The 21,002-nt window shown below is 33.8% G+C and overlaps 2 protein-coding genes and 1 long non-coding RNA gene across 4 annotated transcripts; 1 reads left to right on the forward strand and 2 right to left on the reverse strand.

Moving 5' to 3' along the window:
* Window positions 1–1,666: 1,666 nt before the first annotated feature.
* LOC108364855 (uncharacterized) lies at window positions 1,667–3,753 on the reverse strand. Its single transcript, XR_001847832.1, has 3 exons — window positions 3,403–3,753; window positions 2,800–3,184; window positions 1,667–2,082 (listed from the first exon to the last, which is right to left on the reverse strand). It is a non-coding gene; the product is annotated as an uncharacterized LOC108364855 (long non-coding RNA).
* A 2,648-nt stretch (window positions 3,754–6,401) lies between these two features.
* On the forward strand, window positions 6,402–9,293 carry Pop1 (POP1 ribonuclease P/MRP subunit). Its single transcript, XM_017618690.1, has 4 exons — window positions 6,402–7,391; window positions 7,465–8,283; window positions 8,347–8,873; window positions 8,939–9,293. The coding sequence occupies exons 1-4, from the start codon at window positions 6,509–6,511 to the stop codon at window positions 9,278–9,280; spliced, it is 2,571 nt and encodes an 856-aa protein (XP_017474179.1). The 5' UTR covers window positions 6,402–6,508; the 3' UTR covers window positions 9,281–9,293.
* A 604-nt stretch (window positions 9,294–9,897) lies between these two features.
* On the reverse strand, window positions 9,898–16,697 carry Apt1 (Acyl-protein thioesterase 1). 2 transcript variants are annotated; one of them, XM_017618695.1, is made up of 7 exons: window positions 16,515–16,697; window positions 15,819–16,325; window positions 15,661–15,692; window positions 12,306–12,693; window positions 12,062–12,217; window positions 11,968–11,985; window positions 9,898–9,989 (listed from the first exon to the last, which is right to left on the reverse strand). In XM_017618695.1, the coding sequence occupies exons 2-7, from the start codon at window positions 15,867–15,869 to the stop codon at window positions 9,909–9,911; spliced, it is 726 nt and encodes a 241-aa protein (XP_017474184.1). In that variant the 5' UTR covers window positions 15,870–16,325; window positions 16,515–16,697; the 3' UTR covers window positions 9,898–9,908. The 2 variants fall into 2 exon arrangements, with proteins under 2 accessions (XP_017474184.1, XP_017474183.1); XM_017618694.1 differs by having other exon boundaries at window positions 16,427–16,697.
* Window positions 16,698–21,002: the final 4,305 nt, after the last annotated feature.

Here is a 21,002-nt window from a genome sequence, read left to right on the forward strand (position 1 = left end):
GTATACATTTGTCTATATCTATCTCGATTCGTTTTGGCTGTTACAAACAACCGTTATGTGAACAAAATTAATATACCCTTGTGCACAAGTGCGCTCGGGTATAAAAATTGAGAAACCACATCAATCTCACAGCAGTATACAAAAAAATAATAACGCAAGAATTAATGTTACTAAATACGCAAAGTGAATGACTATACAACATTTTAAAGACTGGATTGAACAGGAAACATTCGTCTGACTTGAAGCAAAAAATAAAAATTAAATATTGGCAAATTATTTGTTATTCGCTTTTATTTGTATTTCCAAATGATTAAAATGTTTCTAGAGGCTCCTTTAATTATAGCTTTATATTGGAAGGTTTGCGGAAAGATTATATTTGAAATGTTATGCAAATGACTTGAAGTAACCCAGCAAACAATTAGAATTGATACACATTTGAGAATGATTTGAACTCAAAGCCTTTCTCAAATGTCAAACGTTTGAAAATGAGAAAATAAGAAAAGAAAAGGCGACCCTCGCATCCCAACGGATATTTTCTTTTTATAGTAATATGTATACGGGGTGGTTGATATTTGATGAACACACAAACAATAAACAACTTACAAATTCAAACGCTCACGACAAAAAGAAATTCGAGTAATACCCGTACATTAATTAAGATCGGGGTTGTTTTGAAAAATTTATAAGCTCAGAAAAGTTAAAACAAAAGTTAACTTTTTAGAGCTTTAAGTGAACGCTAAAATTCGGTTAACTTAGCGGAGCGTTTTTCTTTTGCGCTAGTTAACTTTTCCGCGATTCTACTGTATATGAATAAGTAAAGTAATTAATGAGAGCGGAATATTTTGGTATGAAACATATTCATAAATGAAAGTAATTTATTATTGGTTGTTACCATATATAATTATTTTTATTAGCTATTTGCAAGTTGTATTTGATGATTTTACGATGATTTTTAAGTATAGCTTTACATCGTTAAAATTGCTAGTTAGGAAATTGAGCCTCTCAAAGTATTTGGCGTAATTCTAACCCTTGCACAATTAAGTGAAATAAAAATTTACGAATGTAAAAATAACTACCACTTATCTGTTTATTATTAGTCATTAATCGCATTGCTTAAATATCTAACATTGTCGTTAAACTAATTAACAGTTATTAAGGCACCCACAATTAAAAGCAATTTAATCGATACTATAAACCGTCAAGCATGCAAATACGCAACTGTACTGTGTGAATTAAAAAAAAAACACCTTCTACATACAATACATACGGATGGTGCGAATTTTAGCATTTGCGAATCGTGAGACACGGAAATTAACGCGTGAATGTTAAAACTACGTTTCTACTACTAATGCCTGATTCATTAACTGTTCGCTGCATAAAGCAAAGCTGAAATCGCGCTTTAAACTACTGGTATTAAAAGGAGTACAGTTGTTCAGGAAAAAGTGCAAAGTTATTGGAAATTTTTATTTTTTTTTTGTTCTGTTAAATTATGAACCGCACTGCAGATATTAAAGCTCATTAAAATGCTAGTTGAGTGTGGTTTTTTTAAATAGAAAAATCATTTTGTTCGAAAAGAAATTGACCGAAGGTGTTCGAAATGTTGGAAGATTTCATGTTCATTGGATTTTAGTCGTCAATATTTTGTGACGCCATTACGAGTAGCTGCTAAGCTATAGCAAAAATCAGGATAGAAGTTTCACAGGCAGCAAATGTCAACATGGAAGGGCTTCTCAGGGTTGGTTAAAAGGAACAATGCAAGGCAGTTAGAAAGAAACCTCCTAGATAGCTTAACGAAAATTTTGAGTGATTCCACGTCATCTACCTGCAGCGACAGTGAGTATCTGGTAAGATATTTAACCTGTCAAACACCCACCGGAAAGACATTGAAGTGCTTACTTAAGATCCATCTTCCCGAAAGTGGTCCACGTGTTGTCAAAGGTATTCGCCCTCTGGTTTTCTCTATAGAAAAATCAGACCTTCTTCAACTTGCTTTTAGAGCACCGTGAGCGAGCTCAAGGCCGCGCAGTTGAGCAGCCTGTCGACTAGATTTACTAGCTGGAAAACACTGCGGAATCCGGAAAACTAAATTTGAAATTAATGGATAGTCTCCTGTAAAATACCCTCGTATTTCAGCCCTGAAAAATCTTATAATAAACACCAAATGACCAATACTTAGAAAAAGAGTAAGCGCCAAAATAGTATTATTATTATTATTATTATTATTATTATTATTATTACATACACGCCGTCTCAAAATTATAGACGCACCATATATTGACAAGTTTTATCAATTTTTTTTTTATTTAATTTTATTTAAAATTGTAACAGAAATAAAGTTTATCTTTTAACAAAATTAACGTTTTGCAATAATTAAAAAAGGCCAACAAACTTTCGTAAAGATTTCAAACTTTTAATTCAATTTATTAGTGAGTATGAGTATATACCTATGCGGTTTTGTATTCCATTGGTTTTTGGCTTTTTTCGTCGAACTTCCTTCGCGTCGCAATAGAAAAATAAAGTCCTACTTTTAACATATACTTTATTTAACTAAAATTGCATGGGATACAAACTGTATAAGCAAAATCTGTCTAAGAAATCTAATTAAAAAGCTTTGATTTTTTTTTAATTATTGTATAAAAAAATAATTAAAATTAAATAACAAAAAATAAATTCTTAAAACTTGCCAATATGGTGTGTGTTTATAATTTAAAACGTAATTTGCATTTTAAACGACGATATGCGCTTACTACTTGTATTTTTTATGCCATTAAATTTAAATTCCTTTTTTTGGGTACTTACTTCAAGCTTCATTCAGTATTCCTGTTTCACTTTGTTTCAATCTGGAAATCGGAGCCGGTTTAAATTGCAAAAATTGATGTTAGCAATTATTTATCATTGATTTATAGATGTGTGATTGCTTTTCACCTTTTTTATTGGTGCATTGCACGCAGCCAAAGCAAAATTTAATTATTTTTTCCCCAGCAAAATAACACAATTTCACAAAAACACACTAAACGGTACGTTGTTGGCAGGTAAAATTAACAAATTCGAAACGAAAGACTTTGAACTTTGGTTCGGCAAAAATTAAAGTTTATTTGGTATATTTAAGAAGTTTTTTCTGCACATTTGTATGATCACATCACACTTTTTGCAATTAAATGAGAGAAACTGTTTTTTTTTATTTCTTAAAAGTTTTTATAAAAATCATTAAAATTCACGTTTAAAATGCTTTATTACAATCATAAATTTTCCTGACATATATAAGGTAAATTTATTTATTCCAGTTAATAGCGGTACGTATTTTTTTATTTAAAATCGTATAATGACATTTTATGTGCATACATATGTATGTGTACAATAAAGATTCTTAATTTTTCTGCGTTTGTATTCTTCAATATCCACCTTATTCAGCTGTCTATTTTCTTCAATCCGGCACACAACATCGAAAAATCCATTTAAACCTTGTATGCAATCTAATTCGTTGAATTGCAAATTATTTAATTCAATGAAATTTCAAGTACTTCAACAAATTTGCAAATCAAAAAATACCACCAAACACTTAACGCGACGCGCACTGTTGCTGCCCTCTTGATTTCCTCAATGAAAACAAAATTAAAAAAAATTTAAATCAAAAAGAGAAGGGTTCGTCTGCCTCGTATTTATTTATATTGTTAGAGTTCTGTGCTTTCGTTTGGAAACTTGCGCGGCTTATGACTGCTTCACTGTGAAGCACAAATGCGAATGAATGGAAACGAAGTTGGAGCTCGCCTCCAAAAGTCAGTGCTGCGCAACACACAAATCAGCAGCAGTAACAAGCAGCAGCGTAGAGTACAGCATTACTGTTGTCGTTGCTGTTGCTGCCACTGCTACTGCTAGATTGCTGCTTGTTTGGGGTTGGCGGGAACAATTGTTTTGTTTTAATTTGTTATTTCTTAAGTTCATTTAGTTTTTGCTAACAACAAAAGCGAATGTGCGAAGCAAAATAAAAAGCCAAAACGTAAATAAGTACATATGTATGTAGATCTAACCATAACGTGCGTTTTCTGGAAGACCGTCATAACACAAAAAAAAAAAATAAGTGCGCCTGGGGCAAACTGTGGTAAAGAAACTTAAGCAGGGATCATTTGTACATTTGGCACCCACAGTAGTGTTGTCTAGAAATTTGTGTCAAGAATGACTTCAGCTCAATAACAACTTTCCAAACAACACCTCTCGAATACCATAGGGATATGGAGGTTTGGTTCAATATGCAGAAACTTTTCTTAAATCTGCGTTATTTATGAAAATGTAGTTCATTCTATAATATAATCCATATATGTCAAAAATAAAAATAAAAATGTATCATGTATTATATGGAAGAAAATTCTAAAAAATCAACGGTAACTTTTAACGACTTCTAACTTCCACTTTATTGATCTAAAATTGGATGAGCTACAAAACTGCATACCCGAAAATTTTCTAAATATTTTAACTAAAAATTTTGAAAATTTTATTACCGTGGTTTCTGTTTTAGATTGAATTATATTTTAAATTAAATTTATAAAAAAAAATAAATAAACATAATTTGCAAACAATATCATTTTGAATTTCTAATTAGTTGACCGCATTTGTATAAAGTTCATAAAAATTAACAATTTTTTATCAAAATTTCAAAATTTTTATTCAGAATTTCTATAAAATTTTTAAATTCTAGCATAAGTTTCAAGTCACTAAAAATTACCGTAGAGGTTTTACATTTTTTTTTTGTAAAGGGTGTTTCGCGTTTTCTTCCATATAAAAAATAGATTTTTGTTATGAGTTATATAGAGGGTTTCGCGCATTTTCTTCTTTATAAAAATAGATTTTGATTAAGCATTATACAGAAAAAAACGCGCAACATCCTCCTCAAAAAGATTCTAAAAAATCAACGGTAATTTTTAGCGACTTGGAACTTGCATGTTGTTTTGCTAAAATTGAACGGGCTACAACACCGCAGACTCAAAAATTTTCTAGAAATTCTGCATAAAATGTTGAAACTTTGATAGAAATTTTTTAAATTCTTATGAACTTTATATAAAATTTGAAACTTTGATTTATGTGGTTTTTATTATAGAATGAACTATATATTCATAACTAATAAATGAAAATTTTTTTATGAAAATAATTGTGAATATTATATTAGAACAAGATGTACACTAACATTTGACACTAACTACATATGTATGTATGTAGAGTGAACATCCCTGCAAGAACAGTGACTATCATTTGACAAATCATTTGAGTGGCAAGACTGATAGAGATTTCTGTCACTGGCTAAAGGGCAGTGTGAAAAATCTGATGTAAACATTTGTGTTCCGCCTTCCTCCGACTTATGGCATTATTTAGTTGTCTCTTTTTAACCAACGCAAAGTTTGTACATGTGTTAGTAAGGTAAATGAGAATGTGTTAGTTTCCATCACACAATTCTTGTAGGGATTGTATACATGTATTCACAGCGAAAATTTAGAGATCAGCATTCGCTCTCAAAGAGACAAAATATCCACAAAATTATTTGTGATGCCACATTCAAAAATAAGAGAATCTCCTCCAAATACCCATCCTTGTTTCAAAAAAAAATAAGTATAGTGCTTTTCATAACTTATCTCACATATTATCATAACGACTCTCATCTAATCTGACAAGATTAGATCATTTGTCATATTTTTTTTTTTTAATATTGGTTTATAAAAATATATTAAATTAAGCCATATAAATCCAAGTTTCAGTCTTTGACCTATTCAATTTTAGTACAACAAGTTCAAAGTAGCTGGGACATACCGTTGATTTATGGCAATTTTTTTTTTATTTTTTTTTTAATGACAGACATTTTCTTCCATAAAGGCATGCTCGACGATTGTTTTATATGAAAAAATGAGCCTCGCCTTCAACAAAAAGCTTGTCCGAAAATGTGAAAGAATATACCTATTGTCCTGGAACCAGAGATAACAGTTACCTTTGCATGTCGAGGTACTTAGCTTGTGTTTAGCGATTAGACAAAGGTTTCAATATTAATATACATTTACTTTGTAAAAATTGTATGATAAAACTTGGCGTTTAAATTCCGATGCGGAAATGATAGACAAGTGTGCCAAAACTTCCCTTGACAGCGAAAGGAAATGCAGTACAGAGTGTTAAAATGCCACATTTAAAATATTTTTCCCACACGATCTTTTATAAATAGCAATTATTGTTAATTATACAACATAATATTGTATACTAAGTTAACCAATTTAAGAATTTTTTTATTTAATACACATAATTTTGTTTAGAAAGAGTAAATATTTATATTCTTGAGAAAAATATTAGTCTGTAAGGACTAACTTCTTTTCACTTTAAGCACCCTGCAATTGGCTCCAATATTTACATCACTTTGCAAGTCCGCTATCTACACGTGCGGTGCATTGACGTTCTTTCTCATGCTATTTGTTGTGATTATTTTAAATCACATTTTTTATAAAGTAAATAGACTCGTGACAAAAAGTTATAGATTATGGCTTCCAACAAACTGGAATATGATTCGACTTTGGGTGGATCTGTGAATTTACCCACTCATCTTCCCACATTCCGCTACGCCGCCAATGTTGTGCAGGAGATGCGCCAACTGATTGATGAAGTGCGCAATCCTGTCAGCCGCAAGTTGGTCTTCCAAACCCTGCCAAAGCATATGCGTCGTCGCGCCATGTCCCATCATCCAAAGCGATTGCCACGTAAATATCGCGCTGCACATCGTTCTCAAATGGCTAAAGCGGGCAAGCCTCAGCAGTCAAAGCGCCCGTCGCGTAAGTATCGCCGACGACCTGGTAACTTATTGCGAGATTACCTGAGACGGCAGCGGCGAAACGTTTGGCTAGAAACACACATTTGGCATGCAAAACGTTTTCACATGGTCGAACGCTGGGGCTATCGTTTACCGCAATCCAGCTGTGACAAAACTTACAGAGCATGCTATCGCGCTTCGGCGGAACACTGTTTGCTGCAGGATATGTCGTTCTATGTATGTATTGAATTGAAAGGAAAATTTGCAGATTTGCGCCAGGGATTCACAAGGTTAACCAGCCCTAAATGCGGACTTAGTATCGCCGCAAAAACATATGCCACTGGTCGAAGAGAAGGCAGTATAGATTTATTTAGAGATGGTAAATATCCCGAGTATGCTCTGGGACGTGTTTCTTTCATGTGGCAGCCAACTGGTGAGGCGGTGAATGAGGAAGAAATACCACGTACGCTTTGGCTGTGGGTGCATCCAAGCGCTTATCCTGCTGTGCTGGAGGAATTGATAAAAGTGTTTGAACTTATTTCCTTGAGTAGTATCACAGTGCCTATTGAACCTGATAAACCGTTGACCAAAGATGGCAATGAGATGCAAGTGAAATGTAAAGTAATTGAATTAGGATATATATTAAAATTGTATGCTACATATAGTATGTACTCATTTTGTATTTTCAGCTACGAAGCCGCGAAAACCTAATGAACAACGTCGCTTACAATTCATGACGAAAACTTTAGCTTTTGAGCGCATAAAGCGATATGGAAATACAAAATTATGTATAGAACTAAACGATCTGAAAGATGTCATGAATCGCTTCCGTCTCACGGGTCACCTCGCCCAAAGTGTACTCATACACACTTTCAAACCAAAATGTTTCAAAGAAGACGCACAACCTACTTGGTTGCACAAGTGGTTTAAAGAAAATACTTCCTCAAAAGTAGTGCATGACAAACAATCTGAATTTTGGCAGAATTGCGCTGAATTAGGTTCACCTGGAGAATTACTTTCAAACATGATACTAGCACTAAACATCGAAGATCCACGTTTAACTCGCCCGAAAAAACGTACAAAAGCACTACCATCCCAGCTTTCAAGCAAAAGCCGTCTGGAGCTTCTGCTAAATATGTCAGATCATTTAGCGCAAAGTGTTTTATGGAACATGGATGTGCGGGACGGGCTTTGCAAGAGCATGATAACACCCAGTGCGTATAGTAAGCTGCGGGCTAAGCATGCGGTAGTACCGGGGGCACGTTGTCAATTCGAAGATGAAATGCAGGCTGTGCCAGTAATATTGATACAACGTCCAGGTTCACAGCGCGAGCAGTATAAACGTCTGGGTTATGGCTGTGGCTGGGATGTGATCATGCCAGCTGGCTATGGTATGCCCATTTGGCTGTCCCTCATCATGTGGGGTGCCAAACCTGGCGGACTAAGGGAGTTCGAAACCATTGCACGTGAGATGGGTACAGAGGAGCATTTGCCAGACACAGTTGCTGGTGAGTAGACCTTTTGGATGTTGCATTTGATGGAGTTAATATTCTGTTTACACATGTATGTAGGTCGTGTGCTCGCTGCTACTCGTCATCAAGAACTAAGTGCCAAATATTTCCGTAAACCGCCCAATAAGCGTCACAATTATAAGAAAATGGCGATAGTGAGTCCATTTCGTGCGCCATTCACTGAACTCATACGCGACTGGACAACTGATCCTACACAGATATCAGAGTTAACAACAAATACCTTTCATATACTACGTGACCGCGCGTTGCTGCAACAGCTGTTGCTACACATACAGGGGAAGAGCAAAATATTTCCAATTGAGATACCAAACAATTGTCTGATACAGTTGTACTTCCGAATGAAATCGCGTGGCAATTTGGAAGACTTCTCGTTAATTTGCGTACCCACACGCGGCGATTTCAAACGCAATCTTAGGCAGATAAGGATGGGAAATCATGAACCTGTCTTTACCGAACCACTATTGCCAGATTTGGCCGAGCGTGAACGCAAACGCTTGCGGCAGACTCACAAACAGCTATTGAAGCGTTTACGCGCAAAACGTGTGCGCGTAAAGCGCAAACAACAGGTACGTTTGTTGCAGAAAAAAATTTAATTTTTTGCTTGATATCAATTTTGCCAATATATTCACAGGAGACAAGTAAAACCCGGGTGTATATTAGTCCTGCTAATACAGCCACCCTTGTCGCTGAGCAACTTAAACGCATGTGCAAGCTTTGGTTGCCGGAAGATCACACTACACTGTACAGTGTGCGCAAGCAATGCCAACGTGAAGTATTCGGCTATGCGACGACAGCTCATTTCAGTTACACTGAGTCGACGGTGTGTGCGGTGGGCTATGTCACACCGGCAGGCTTAAAGCAATTGCTTGCGTTATGTTGTCAGACAAATGTACGTCAACCTATGTGTCTACTACGCAATCCCAAAAGTCGACATTATCGATTTGCGTGCTTTAAATTGCATTTGGATGTGTAATTGATATAATGCAGGCTAAGTTTATGGTATTATTTTGTAAATCCATTTCTGTCTTTTATTCAGTTTTCATTGTTCATAATTTTCTTACTTTCTTTACTGCTCTCATTTCACAATTCGCTACTTGTAATAGTAATAATAATAATAATATAATAATATAGATCAGTCACGCTACACTATACGTTAAGGGCATATGTATATTTTCTGTTTAACAACTTTAACAGCAGAAATGATCGCCTACATTTTTTTACCATTTCTAAAGATAATAAAATAAAAAAATATTGCGCCAGACTTAATACAGTGCAAGACTTATTAATATTAGATATTATTGAGGATTTTGTATGCGTGCTGGTAAAAATACACGCGGAACTTCTTAATAATTTAGGCTACTAGAGAAGTTAGTTAATTTAATACTCATTATGATTTAAGCTACTTGAAAAAAGTTAATTTCTGAGTTGCTTGAGTTGCTGCATGTTTTTTTTTACGCTAGTTTTCTTGTGGGTTTCCAGCTTTTTGCATTAGATAGTATTATGTTTATGAGTCATGTATTATGTTGCATTAATAAAAATGTGCTTGTGCCTCTCATACATCATCATCACAATCACCATCAAAGAAAATCACAGATTTGCTACTATGATATAAGACAGCATTGCGCTGTGGCATTTCCGCTAACATCCAGCCTCGACGTTTTACTGTTTCTATTGTCACCACTCTGCAAATATACATGAAGATATAAGTGATGTACTCAAAATGAACAAACGCAATGTATGAAACAACACTAAACAGGATTTATTAACAAGAATATATATAATGTAAATTAATGCAGCAAAACTTAAATATGAAAAAGATTCTCAAAATCAATGAAATATAGGCGTTCACATGAATTAAAGTTAGCATTATTTGTCGCAGTTTTAAATTGTGCAATTGTGAACAGAAAATGAACCAAATTATCCCAAAAAATATATTTATAGAATAAAAAATGCTTCAAATTTCAGTTAATTTCAATTTTATGCTTTATTTCAACAAATTGTGTTGTATGTAGCTTAAGTGTATTTGAATGAGAAAAAAATTAAAAATGAGCTCCAAATTTAATAGATTTCTCACAACGATATATTAATCCTGCCTACAGATTTTGGGTTTACGTACTGTCAATAGCTGTAATTTCAACAGCATCTCACAAAAACCACAGGAAGTTGTCTATGCCACTCCAACTTTAAATTTATAGAAATATCGCCATCATCAATGCAGAGGCTTCCTTTTTGTTATATTTTTTTAGTTATCTATCATGTACAGGTCCTTACTAAAATTCAAAAATATATTTACAACAGTACCAGATTTATTCGCGTTTCTAAAACATACCTGCCGGTATTGCCTAAGCAAATAAACAAAATTTTAAAACCATACTAGATTTTCTTACAAAGAGAGGGAGGATATACGTAATTTTTTCAACTATAGCAACGAGCCTAACATCTCTTAATGATAGCGCTAGAGAGGTACATCCTTGCTGGGTGTATAGCATATTTTGTTACTGTTGTTGTGGTGGTATTATAGACGCTGCCATGCATTTTGGAGAAATATTACAGATGGGTTTCGTACGGTAGCCGGTTCAACGGTAACGCAACATCCCTTTGGCCTAATATCTTTTGGGGAGTATTTGACGCTGTTTCAAATTAAAGCTACTGCTGCCTTGCGGGAACGCACTTAACGACCTTGGCAGATAACTTTCCAAGAAGCATCAAAGTTACAAATCAAATTCAGAAATCACATATCAAATGCTCAAGAAATTTTTTTAGATTCTCTCCGAACTCAATTTTTTATAACTGAAATAAACGTCCTACTACTCGTTATGAATATGCTCAGAAATCTATAAAACCTGCTTAATTACTACTAAAAAGAATAAAAAAAAAATTATATATAAAAAATGGATGTTAAATTTTTTCCAAAACTAATTAAGGTATATGAATCTTAAAAGCGTGCTTCACAAGCAGCTAATAAGTTTTTAAGCAAATGAATAGACAATCTTAAATATTTTTAACAGCATATCCAAATTCATAACATCAATTTTTGTTGTTTTTATGTTTTTAATTTCAAGACATTTTCTAATTTGTTTAAATTGTTAGTAAATACTTGATTGACAGACACATAATAATAGATAATTCATTAGCGTTCCACATTGAATTTCATTTTTGTATAATCAAAGAGAAACTTAATGCCAACAACTTGGCAATAAATTAAAATTTAATCAATATATTTGCGTTCATTAAGAAGTGTACTTTCGTTGTAGGTAAGAACTTAAACAATTTGTAAGTAAAACAAACTACGTATGTATTTGCATGTGTTTAAGCAGACTTTTAAAATTACGTATTACGCTTTTTTTAACAGCTTCAAATAACATGTTTCCTTGTTAATTTTGGGGCAAAAATTTTAGTCTGCATCTAATTATTTTGTAACTTGTATTTTTTTTTTTTTGAACTGACTACTAAAAGCAATGGAACCTTAATTTATTTTCTTAGTCAGATTATATTTTAATTAAGCCAGATTTTGCAAGTACGCCTTCAGCGCCAAGCCAATAATATTTACATGCATATATGTATGTACATGTACGGACGCGCTAAACTATGCACACTAACTTGTAAGTTCATTTTGTTTACTAGTGTATTTTATTGTTGTTGGTTTTTAATTTAATTTACCCAAGAGGCCAGTACATCCTACAGCAGAAATGGAAAGAATTACATATTAATTTATTAAACCTACATATATCATAAAAAATGCATTTTATCTCACCCGCACATCGTCCATTTCATCATCGGATGAGGAATGCGATAGTCCATTATATGTCTTGAATGTGACATTTTTCATGAATGTCTTCAGTAAACTAGCGCTTAATTGACCAAATTTGTATGGTACAACAGGATCAAAATCACCATGCGCCTGAAAAATCTATAAGAATAAGCAGAGAACAAATTTGAAGAATTCGTTAGCGCATGATATGAATGCATGAATGCATGTATTTGTATCTTCCACTCACTGGTATATCATCAGCATTGGCTTTAATGCCTGGAAATTGTTTGTGTAATGGCAACCAGCAGGACAGCGCCACGATGCCAGCTAATGGTTGACTATATGTTAACGCTGTATACAGAGCTAACGCACCTCCTTGCGAAAAGCCTCCTAGCACAATGCGATTCGATGCTATGCCCTTATTTACTTCATCATCAATCATTGTTTTAATATTTTGAGCGGCACTTTTAATACCCTCCTCATCTTCGGGACCCGATATATCGAGCGTACGTAAATCAAACCAAGAAGGCATACGGAAGCCGGCATTTAATGACACCGGCATTGTGGGTGCTGTTGGACAGATTACTTTCATGCTGGGCGGACGTATCATCGCCAACGCTGAACTCCATCCATGACTACAGTGGTGGAATAAGAAAAATAGGAAATAAAACATAATATGTAGTATCAAATAGCACAATATATTTACAGATGTGTGTACATGCATATGTATGTATGTATGTAAGTAAATTCACTTACTACATTGAAATGAAATTAAAAACAAGTTTCATTGAAGAAGTTAAATTATATTAAAAAAAGTTTCTTATGGGCCCCTAAGGCATTGCAATAAATATTGACTTAATTTCTGTTGAACAAGTAGTTCCGGCCTATCCATTTTGCTACTTTTAAAATAAAAGAAAAATTTAAAAGCCCTAACGAACGCTCTTTTTGAGTTAAATTCCTGAAAAATATAGCTTTATACCAAGTGAAAAGTGGATGCAGAGAAAAGTGAAATACAGAGGCGGAAAAAAGTATTTAAACGAATTCGTTTCGTACCCTGAATGGTCTGGTAGCAAACGAAAAATGCCTAGTCTTGCATTCTTGTTGACACGATCCAATTTATTGCAGAGAACAGATTCGCAATCATATCACATATGTATACAATTTGATTTCATTTCGAACCAGTCTATCGTATAGAGAATTGTAGGTCAAACGTGACATGCTAATGCAATTCCTTTAATGCATAATATGTATTACACATACATATGTATGGTTTGTAGCATGCACAATATTATGATATATGTACATACAAAGATATGTATGTATGTACATGCATTAGGGTGGTGCAATTTTTTTTTCAACCATCCCCTAGAACTGAAGAATGTCAAAAATAAACTGACTGGCAATTTTTTATTTTGAAATCGGTTATGGTTCAACCAGCTCCCGACGGAGCGCCCTTCCATACTTACCATCCGAATCAACGACAACGTCACCGTCATGCAGTGGTGAGTTTTCGTTAACATGAAGATCCGATAAGATAGGTCGTATCATGATCGGAGCTGACACAGTCTACGATTTTACGTCGGCAGCTGGTTGAGCTCTAATGCCGAATTTCCACTAGGCATTGAAATGACAAAAAATTTATGCCATTTTAAAAATGCCATGTGGAAATGAACTTAATGACTATGTTTTTAATGGATGACACGATTATTTTTTAATGCCCGACTTTGTCATTTGTCATTTTCGCGATTTAATGCCTAGTTGAAATCCAGCTTAACACGCACGATATAAAAAATAGTAACAATTAAAGTTGAATAAGCATCATAATTTAATTTTCGGAAAACTTCTGAAGGGAAATATTCGATTTGATAACATTTCTGCGATAAAATGTATTTTGCCATGTAAAATATCGTGCCCCAGCGGCACGATTTATATTAACCGATTTAAAAATAAAAGAATTTCATAAATTGCAATAAAAAAATTCCAAAAAGTTTATTGTTCTGTTAATTTTTGGGCCACCCTAATATACATAAATATAATACTCAGTTTTATAGAGTGGCAGAAGAGAATGTTAAAGAGAATCAAAGTCGGCCTTTGTTAATTTTAGCTATTAGCAGTGCGCGCTACCATTACACAGGACCTGGGTTCTGGCCCATTTTCCGACCAACATCAAAAGAATAAAAAAACCAGAAAGTTTTTTCTAATAGTAGCCGCCCCTCTGAGAAGCTCGTCCAAAAACTAACATATTGTGTAAGCGCAATCTTTTATTAATATTACTAGTTTCGTATTCGAGCCAAAGTCTGACCTTAATCGGTCTATCAGTTTAATAAACGAACTCTTTTCAAGTCAGTGAACCTAATTATTGTAAGCCAAAGATTTTAATATAATAAAGTTTGCTATTGGAATTGAAATGGTAAAAAATNTCAGTTTAATAAACGAACTCTTTTCAAGTCAGTGAACCTAATTATTGTAAACCAAAGATTTTAATATAATAAAGTTTGCTATTGGAATTGAAATGGTAAAAAAAAATTTTTTAAACTAAGCCCCGAAGTGTTTTATATAACATTACAATGCATTATAAATAAACATCGTTCGATACTACATATGTATATGCATGTAAAATAAAAACATATAGCATAACTACCTATACAGGGCAAAGCTTTCTAATACATAAATTATCACACATTTTTTTAAGCGATCGTCTTTGTGTAACAAATGAACTTTGGTTTGACTATGAACGCTTCGTAAACGAAACTGATAAGAAAACATTTAATTATTTTACTATCTATTGAAGTTATAATTTTATTGTAGGTTTTGATATACTTTATTAGAAAATAGAAAAATTATAAATAGTTTACTATTTCCGGTAGAAAATACGAAACCGGCAGATACGCATACTATATGCCTTTGAAATTAGCATATTTGCTTATGATTATCAAGTATATAAATTCTCTAGTTACTCACATTAGTATTCGTTGTTTAGCTTTTTCGCGACATATAAAATGTCGTGCATTATAAATCTTTTTTGTTAATTTTCATTTGAAATATAGCTCATTCTACAACCAAAACCATATAAATCAATGCTGCAATCGTTCTATAAAATACGCAAAATTTCAGCGAATTTCAATAAACGGCCTTAAAAATATCAAATTTTTAACCGCATTTTTGAGAATTTTTTCATTTTCAGTAGGAATAGTAAAGTGCAAAATTTAAGTAGGTAAAAATTACCGTTATTTTTTTAGAATTTCGTTGTCGAGGCTGTAGCGCATTTTCTTCCATATAAAAATAGATTTTGTTTTTGCGTTACAGAAAGATTGCAACATTGATGTATATGGTTATGATTGTAGTATGAGCTATATTTTATATGAAAATTAACGAAAAAGATCTGTAATGAAAACACTAAACAACGAATAATTCTGTGACTAACTTTATATAAAACAGTTCTACACAAATCACCTTGACCTTTACATCAACACATAATAATTTATTAGGCAAGCTTAGAAACCTGAATAACACATATACATACGTTTGCATCGGATCTGTAGTTATACCTTTGCATAAAAGTTATACATAAATAAAAGCTTACACCTTTGTTATTAACATACCCGGTATCACCTAAGCCGTGCATAAAGATGAGCTGCAAAGGCCGAAATAGTTAAACACAAACAAATATTTTAGTTAATCGTTCAGCCATGATTTTCGTATATGTATATATGGATATAACTATAATGAGTATATGTATGTAATTATGCAATCCACTTACCGTTGACGTGTGTTTGGCTGTTGCCTCAATTATCACTGGCGCAATAGACATGCTGTTGCTCTTTGTCAAACAAAATAGTATCCAAGTAACTGATAATACGAGCAAAAGTGCTGATAGTAAATATCCTGTCACTAGCAAAAATAGCTGCTTCTCTCTGCCGTGGCGCTGATAGTACACTTTAGAAAACGATTCTTGACACTGATAGTATTATGCGTGACGGTGAATTTATATGCACGAACTGTATGAGTTTGTTTGCATATGCATTCAGGTACTTTTCAATTTATAAATATAATGCACACAAGAACGGGCTATTCATTTCACATGTGTACGCGGGAACAAAAGCAGCGCTAGCGAATATGGGCGTAAGCGCAAATGATCCTTTGGAGTGCTGCGTCTGCAGATTGAATATATGTAGTACGCCAACAATTTACAAAATACCTTTTGTGTGTGTTCGTTGACTTGCCGCTAGACGATGTATGTAGATGTTTTTCCACAATCACGAAAAATCTACAATAATCCGAATTTCATTTTCATGCTAATTAAAAATTAATAATTTTAAAATGTTATGGAACATTTATAGTGGGCATATCACAGGTTATTGATTTTACTTTTGGGCGGTACAAGGCGCTATAACTTTTCCGTGGATAATAGTACGTAATCAAACACTAGATTGTTAGAAAAACTGCCGCCAGATACCCTTCTGCACTTAATAATTTAATTCTTTATTTACAGTTTAATTGGACACAATTTGTAATTTTTAACCAAATCTTACTAGTTTTTCCTCTAAAAACGCCGAAAATTTCCTCTTACGACAACCGATTTCCCAACTTGGGAAATTCTGATAGTTAAGTCCGAAATGCACTATCGGAAATCAGCTGTTAAAATTTGAACGGAAGTAGAGCTGCCAGCTGCCACGTAAGCTATTTTTGAAGATAACCGGTAGCCTTCACATGCTTGCAAATCTCGCTTGCGTTCTGCTTTTTCTCTCGCAAACGAAATAGAGTTTTGTTGACTAGGCATTTTTGACAGCATACTTTTTCATTTTCAAAATGTCGCCCAAAAAAGAAGGTTCGAGCTTCTCAGGCTAAATTTGTATTTTCCACCAAAATAAACGATGTTTATACTCTGAAGAACTCTGCGAAATGAGAAAAAACCTGTCAAACAACAAAAAAGATAGTTGAAAGCACGCGAGAGCTCGCAAACCGCTCGGTATGCGAGAAAAAGTATGCCTCCTACTTTTCCAGTCTACACGTGCTAAGTGCAATAGGAAATATGTTCCCAAACAAATCCGACCTCTCGTAGTTCATTGTGAAGCTACAGTTTCAAATTCAAATGTAAACAGAGTGTTTAGGAGGACGATTTAATGAATACATACTCACAACAAATAGTATGTTCCTTTGAACTTCGGACTAAAACCTGTGAAATGTCAAAATACAATTTTACTCTCTCAAGTGAGAGTAACAGGAGAACAGATGCAGTGTTACCGTTTCGATCCAAGTCGATCAAAAGTGATACATTTTCGATGAATTTTGTAGATACTTTTTTCAATTTTGATACTTTTCCAAATACAAATGAAAAAAATTTGTAAATTTAAATGCATTGCAAAACATGTCGTGCACCTGTGACAACGTACATCCAAAAGTTCATTGTCGTTCACTGAACGAACATTTCGTGTGTTGGTATTCATGGTCCATGACGAAAAACGTCAAAATGTGAACAAACGAACAATATCATAGCGTTGCATTTTTTTTATTTTCGCTATGTTCAATAACAAAAATTAAGCTTGATATACAGTTCAATGCGAGCGTGTAGAGCTGCAAAACTATTGATAGTGACGCCATTCGATAGTTTGAAAAAAACTATCGACATTTTCGATAGTATCGTATACTATCGTGTTGTATATGTACGGAACCTTCAACTACGAACAAAATGTGTATAATATATACATATGTAAATGAAAATATTGCACATACATATGTAAGTATAAATATTACATCTTAAGCGTGAAATTCTAAGTATTTTCCTTAGTTAAATTCAAAGCGTCACTTATTTAAGTAAAGATGACGAAATTTCAATGCACCGGCACTATCGAAACTATCGACTATCGCCCGAAAATAATCGATGTTTTTCCAAAAATAAAACTATCGATACTATCGATAGTACAATCGATAGTTTTGCAGCTCTTCGAGCGTGAGCGTGAACGTTCGCAAAGTCAAAGAATTCCATTTGTATTCTTATGGACGCTCACACACATCTGTCAAAACTTGCCGTTCACATGCGAAGGCTTTGCGTACGCACACTGTTGAGTGTGGGCTCGAAAAAAGGCATATTATGCATTTTAAATTAGTTTTTATTCTATAATTCTGAAAGATATTTTAATTCTCTATCTTCTCATGTCTCAACTATAGCAAAAAGTTGAGTAATAACGAAGTATTGGTCAAAATAAAAAGTTCACGCTCACGCTCGCATTGAACTGTATATCAGGCTTTAGGGCTTGGTACTCGGCAATTCGGAGCTCGGTAAGGCCCTGTTTCCACAGGAAAACACCAATGTCGTGACAACCATGTCACAAAATATATTTTCAATGGATACCGCCTTATTGCTTGACATCTATTGCAGGCAATTTGACAGTTTGGCAGCCATATTTTCACTTGAAAGAAAGCGTGCTGGTGCTAACATCGATGAAATATTAATATTAAATCAAAATAAGAATCTGTTCCCTATTGGATTATTTATGATAACGTTTTAGGAAGTTATTCAGCAAGTTTTTTTTTTAAGATTTAAATGTTTTAAAACACTGAAATTGAGAGAAAGTTGTCTGGCGGCGTCATGCGGCAAATGCTTATACATATCAAGACATCAAAATCATTCAAAAACAGTTGGTAGGCAATAAAAATTGCAAGGTGTAACTGCAACTGAAATTACGCAAATCGCATTCGGGAAATAATTTCAACTTGCTCGTGCAATAAATGTTAAATTGTTTTGGAAAATGGGTTTTCATTAAAAGTATTGGTTTGATTCCATATTTATGCTTTGATACTTAAATGAAAAAAAGTGATACATACTGATACATTTAAAGTCTCTTTTCTGCTACAATTTTTCACAAGCCCGCGGTCACACTGAACAGATGCAAAAGCGTACGGGAACGCAAAAAGCACTATTTCCTGTAAAAACGCCAGTCGGTTTGTTTACATGTCTTTGGTACAACACTGACATAATTATTAAAATCTCCTTCTTTTATGACGAATATGGTGTACCTTTTAAGAACTATGGCTTGCAGCCTTAATGGGAAAGGTACCGTCGTTGTTGTTGTAACAGCCAGATATGAATCTGGGTCGTTTCCTTTACGTAGACCTGTCCCTCTTGAGAACTTGGGAAAGATGCTTTGCCCGGCTGACTGATGTAGTCAGGATGAGTAAGGCTGACATTACCTCCATCCAAGAAATAATATATATTCACGGTACTGTTTGATATGGAAAGGAAATAAATTTGAATACCCTTTTCAAAATTGTTTCTTTTCATAAATTTATTTTTAGCATCTCTATGAATATGTACCAATGAGTCTTACTTAATATTTATATTAGTCATGCCAGAAATTTCATAATTTCACTATACTAACTACTGAACTGTATCTAAAGATGTAATGAAAAATAAGATAATCGAGTTCTCAGAATCGATTCTCGATTGATTCGGAAAATTTAAAATCGATTCTCTAAAATCTATTATTTCGAGAAAATCTTCGATTCCGGAGTGGAATCGGAATCGATTTTTCCATCCCTAATGGAAACAGTACTGAAACCAATGGAGAAGATGAAACCAAGGCTAGTATTTAAGTGTGATATGTCTAATCGTCAAGAAAGAACTACGCCATATGTGGGATAAGCCTTCTAAAAAGAACCTTTTAAAGAATTATATAGCGTATTGTATGAAGGCCTAAAGTCCTTCGTCAACGAACTAATTGGACCTAGTATTCACCATATTCCAAGACTTGCAAAAGACCCGCGAAAGGAGAATCTATAGTTGTGTTTAATGAGACCGCAAAAAGTTCAGAGCAGCTCAAGTTAGAGCAAAATCGAGCAGCTGTGAAAAAACAATAGAGCAAGTTGGAGCAACTCAGATCAGAAATCTCATGAAACACTTTTCAGGCAGAAGTTCTCAAAACAGTTGCTTGCTCTAAGTTACTCCATTAAAAAAGCTGGTACAGAAAATCGTGCTCTAAGTTGCTCTAGTTCAACTAAGCGCAGACTCATGAAACAAAAAGTAGAGTAAGTTAGAGCAAGAAAAATCCTCATGAAACAAAATTTTTTAAGATATCTTAACCTGGCGTCACCTAGAGCAGCTCATTAAACACAACTTATATCAACTATCTATATACATACTATGTACATATATAATACACGAATCGATTTTTGGTCGCCCGATTTTCAAAAATGAGATGTCCAATTAAGGCGCTTGGTCTGTAGATGTACAAACTAGTTTTCGTTTTTCGAAAAAGGTTGCCACCTGTTGAACATTTAAATTCAAATTATTTTAATAGTCAAGGCCATCATGTCCGCACTTATATTCAAATTAAAAAAAATAAAGAAATAAATCAATTATTACAAAATCGATACCCTGTTTAAAAAATCATATAAGGTAAGAGAAATATGTATCACGATATGGGTGCCAAACGAAAGGGGTTTCAAAAAGAGTAGTTTGAAAATATTTTGAAGAGTGTTGCCACCTGCTTGAAATGTCGAATTTAGCGTACTTATGCACAAGATATACGAAATATGAAAATATTGATTTCAAACGAAGGAGTGTTATAAAATCTTTAGTTTGAACTCTAAGAATATTATTGAGGTTTTTGAAGAGGGTTGACACCTGTTTAAGAAGTTAAATTCAAATTATTTAATAAGTTAAATGAATTTTCAAAATATGGGCATCAATCGAAGAGGGTTTGAAAATGTGTATTTCTGAACTGTATTTAGGGATTGCCACATGCTTAAAAAATAAAATTCCACTTAATTCATCAGTTAATTTAAATATACATCGAAATGTCCGGCGAGGGAGAGTTAACAAGGATTAAGCTTGAAAATACTTCTGAAGAGGGCTGCCACCTGTTTTAAAGCTCTAACTCAATTAACTAATTCAAAAAGTATATGAAATATAAAAATACCGTAGTCAAACGAAAGAATATTAATA

Source organism: Rhagoletis zephyria, unplaced genomic scaffold (genome assembly GCF_001687245.7).
Source record: "Rhagoletis zephyria isolate East Lansing unplaced genomic scaffold, Rhagoletis_zephyria_1.1 Rzeph_scaffold_01691, whole genome shotgun sequence".
In the NCBI taxonomy this organism is placed as follows: domain Eukaryota; kingdom Metazoa; phylum Arthropoda; class Insecta; order Diptera; family Tephritidae; genus Rhagoletis; species Rhagoletis zephyria.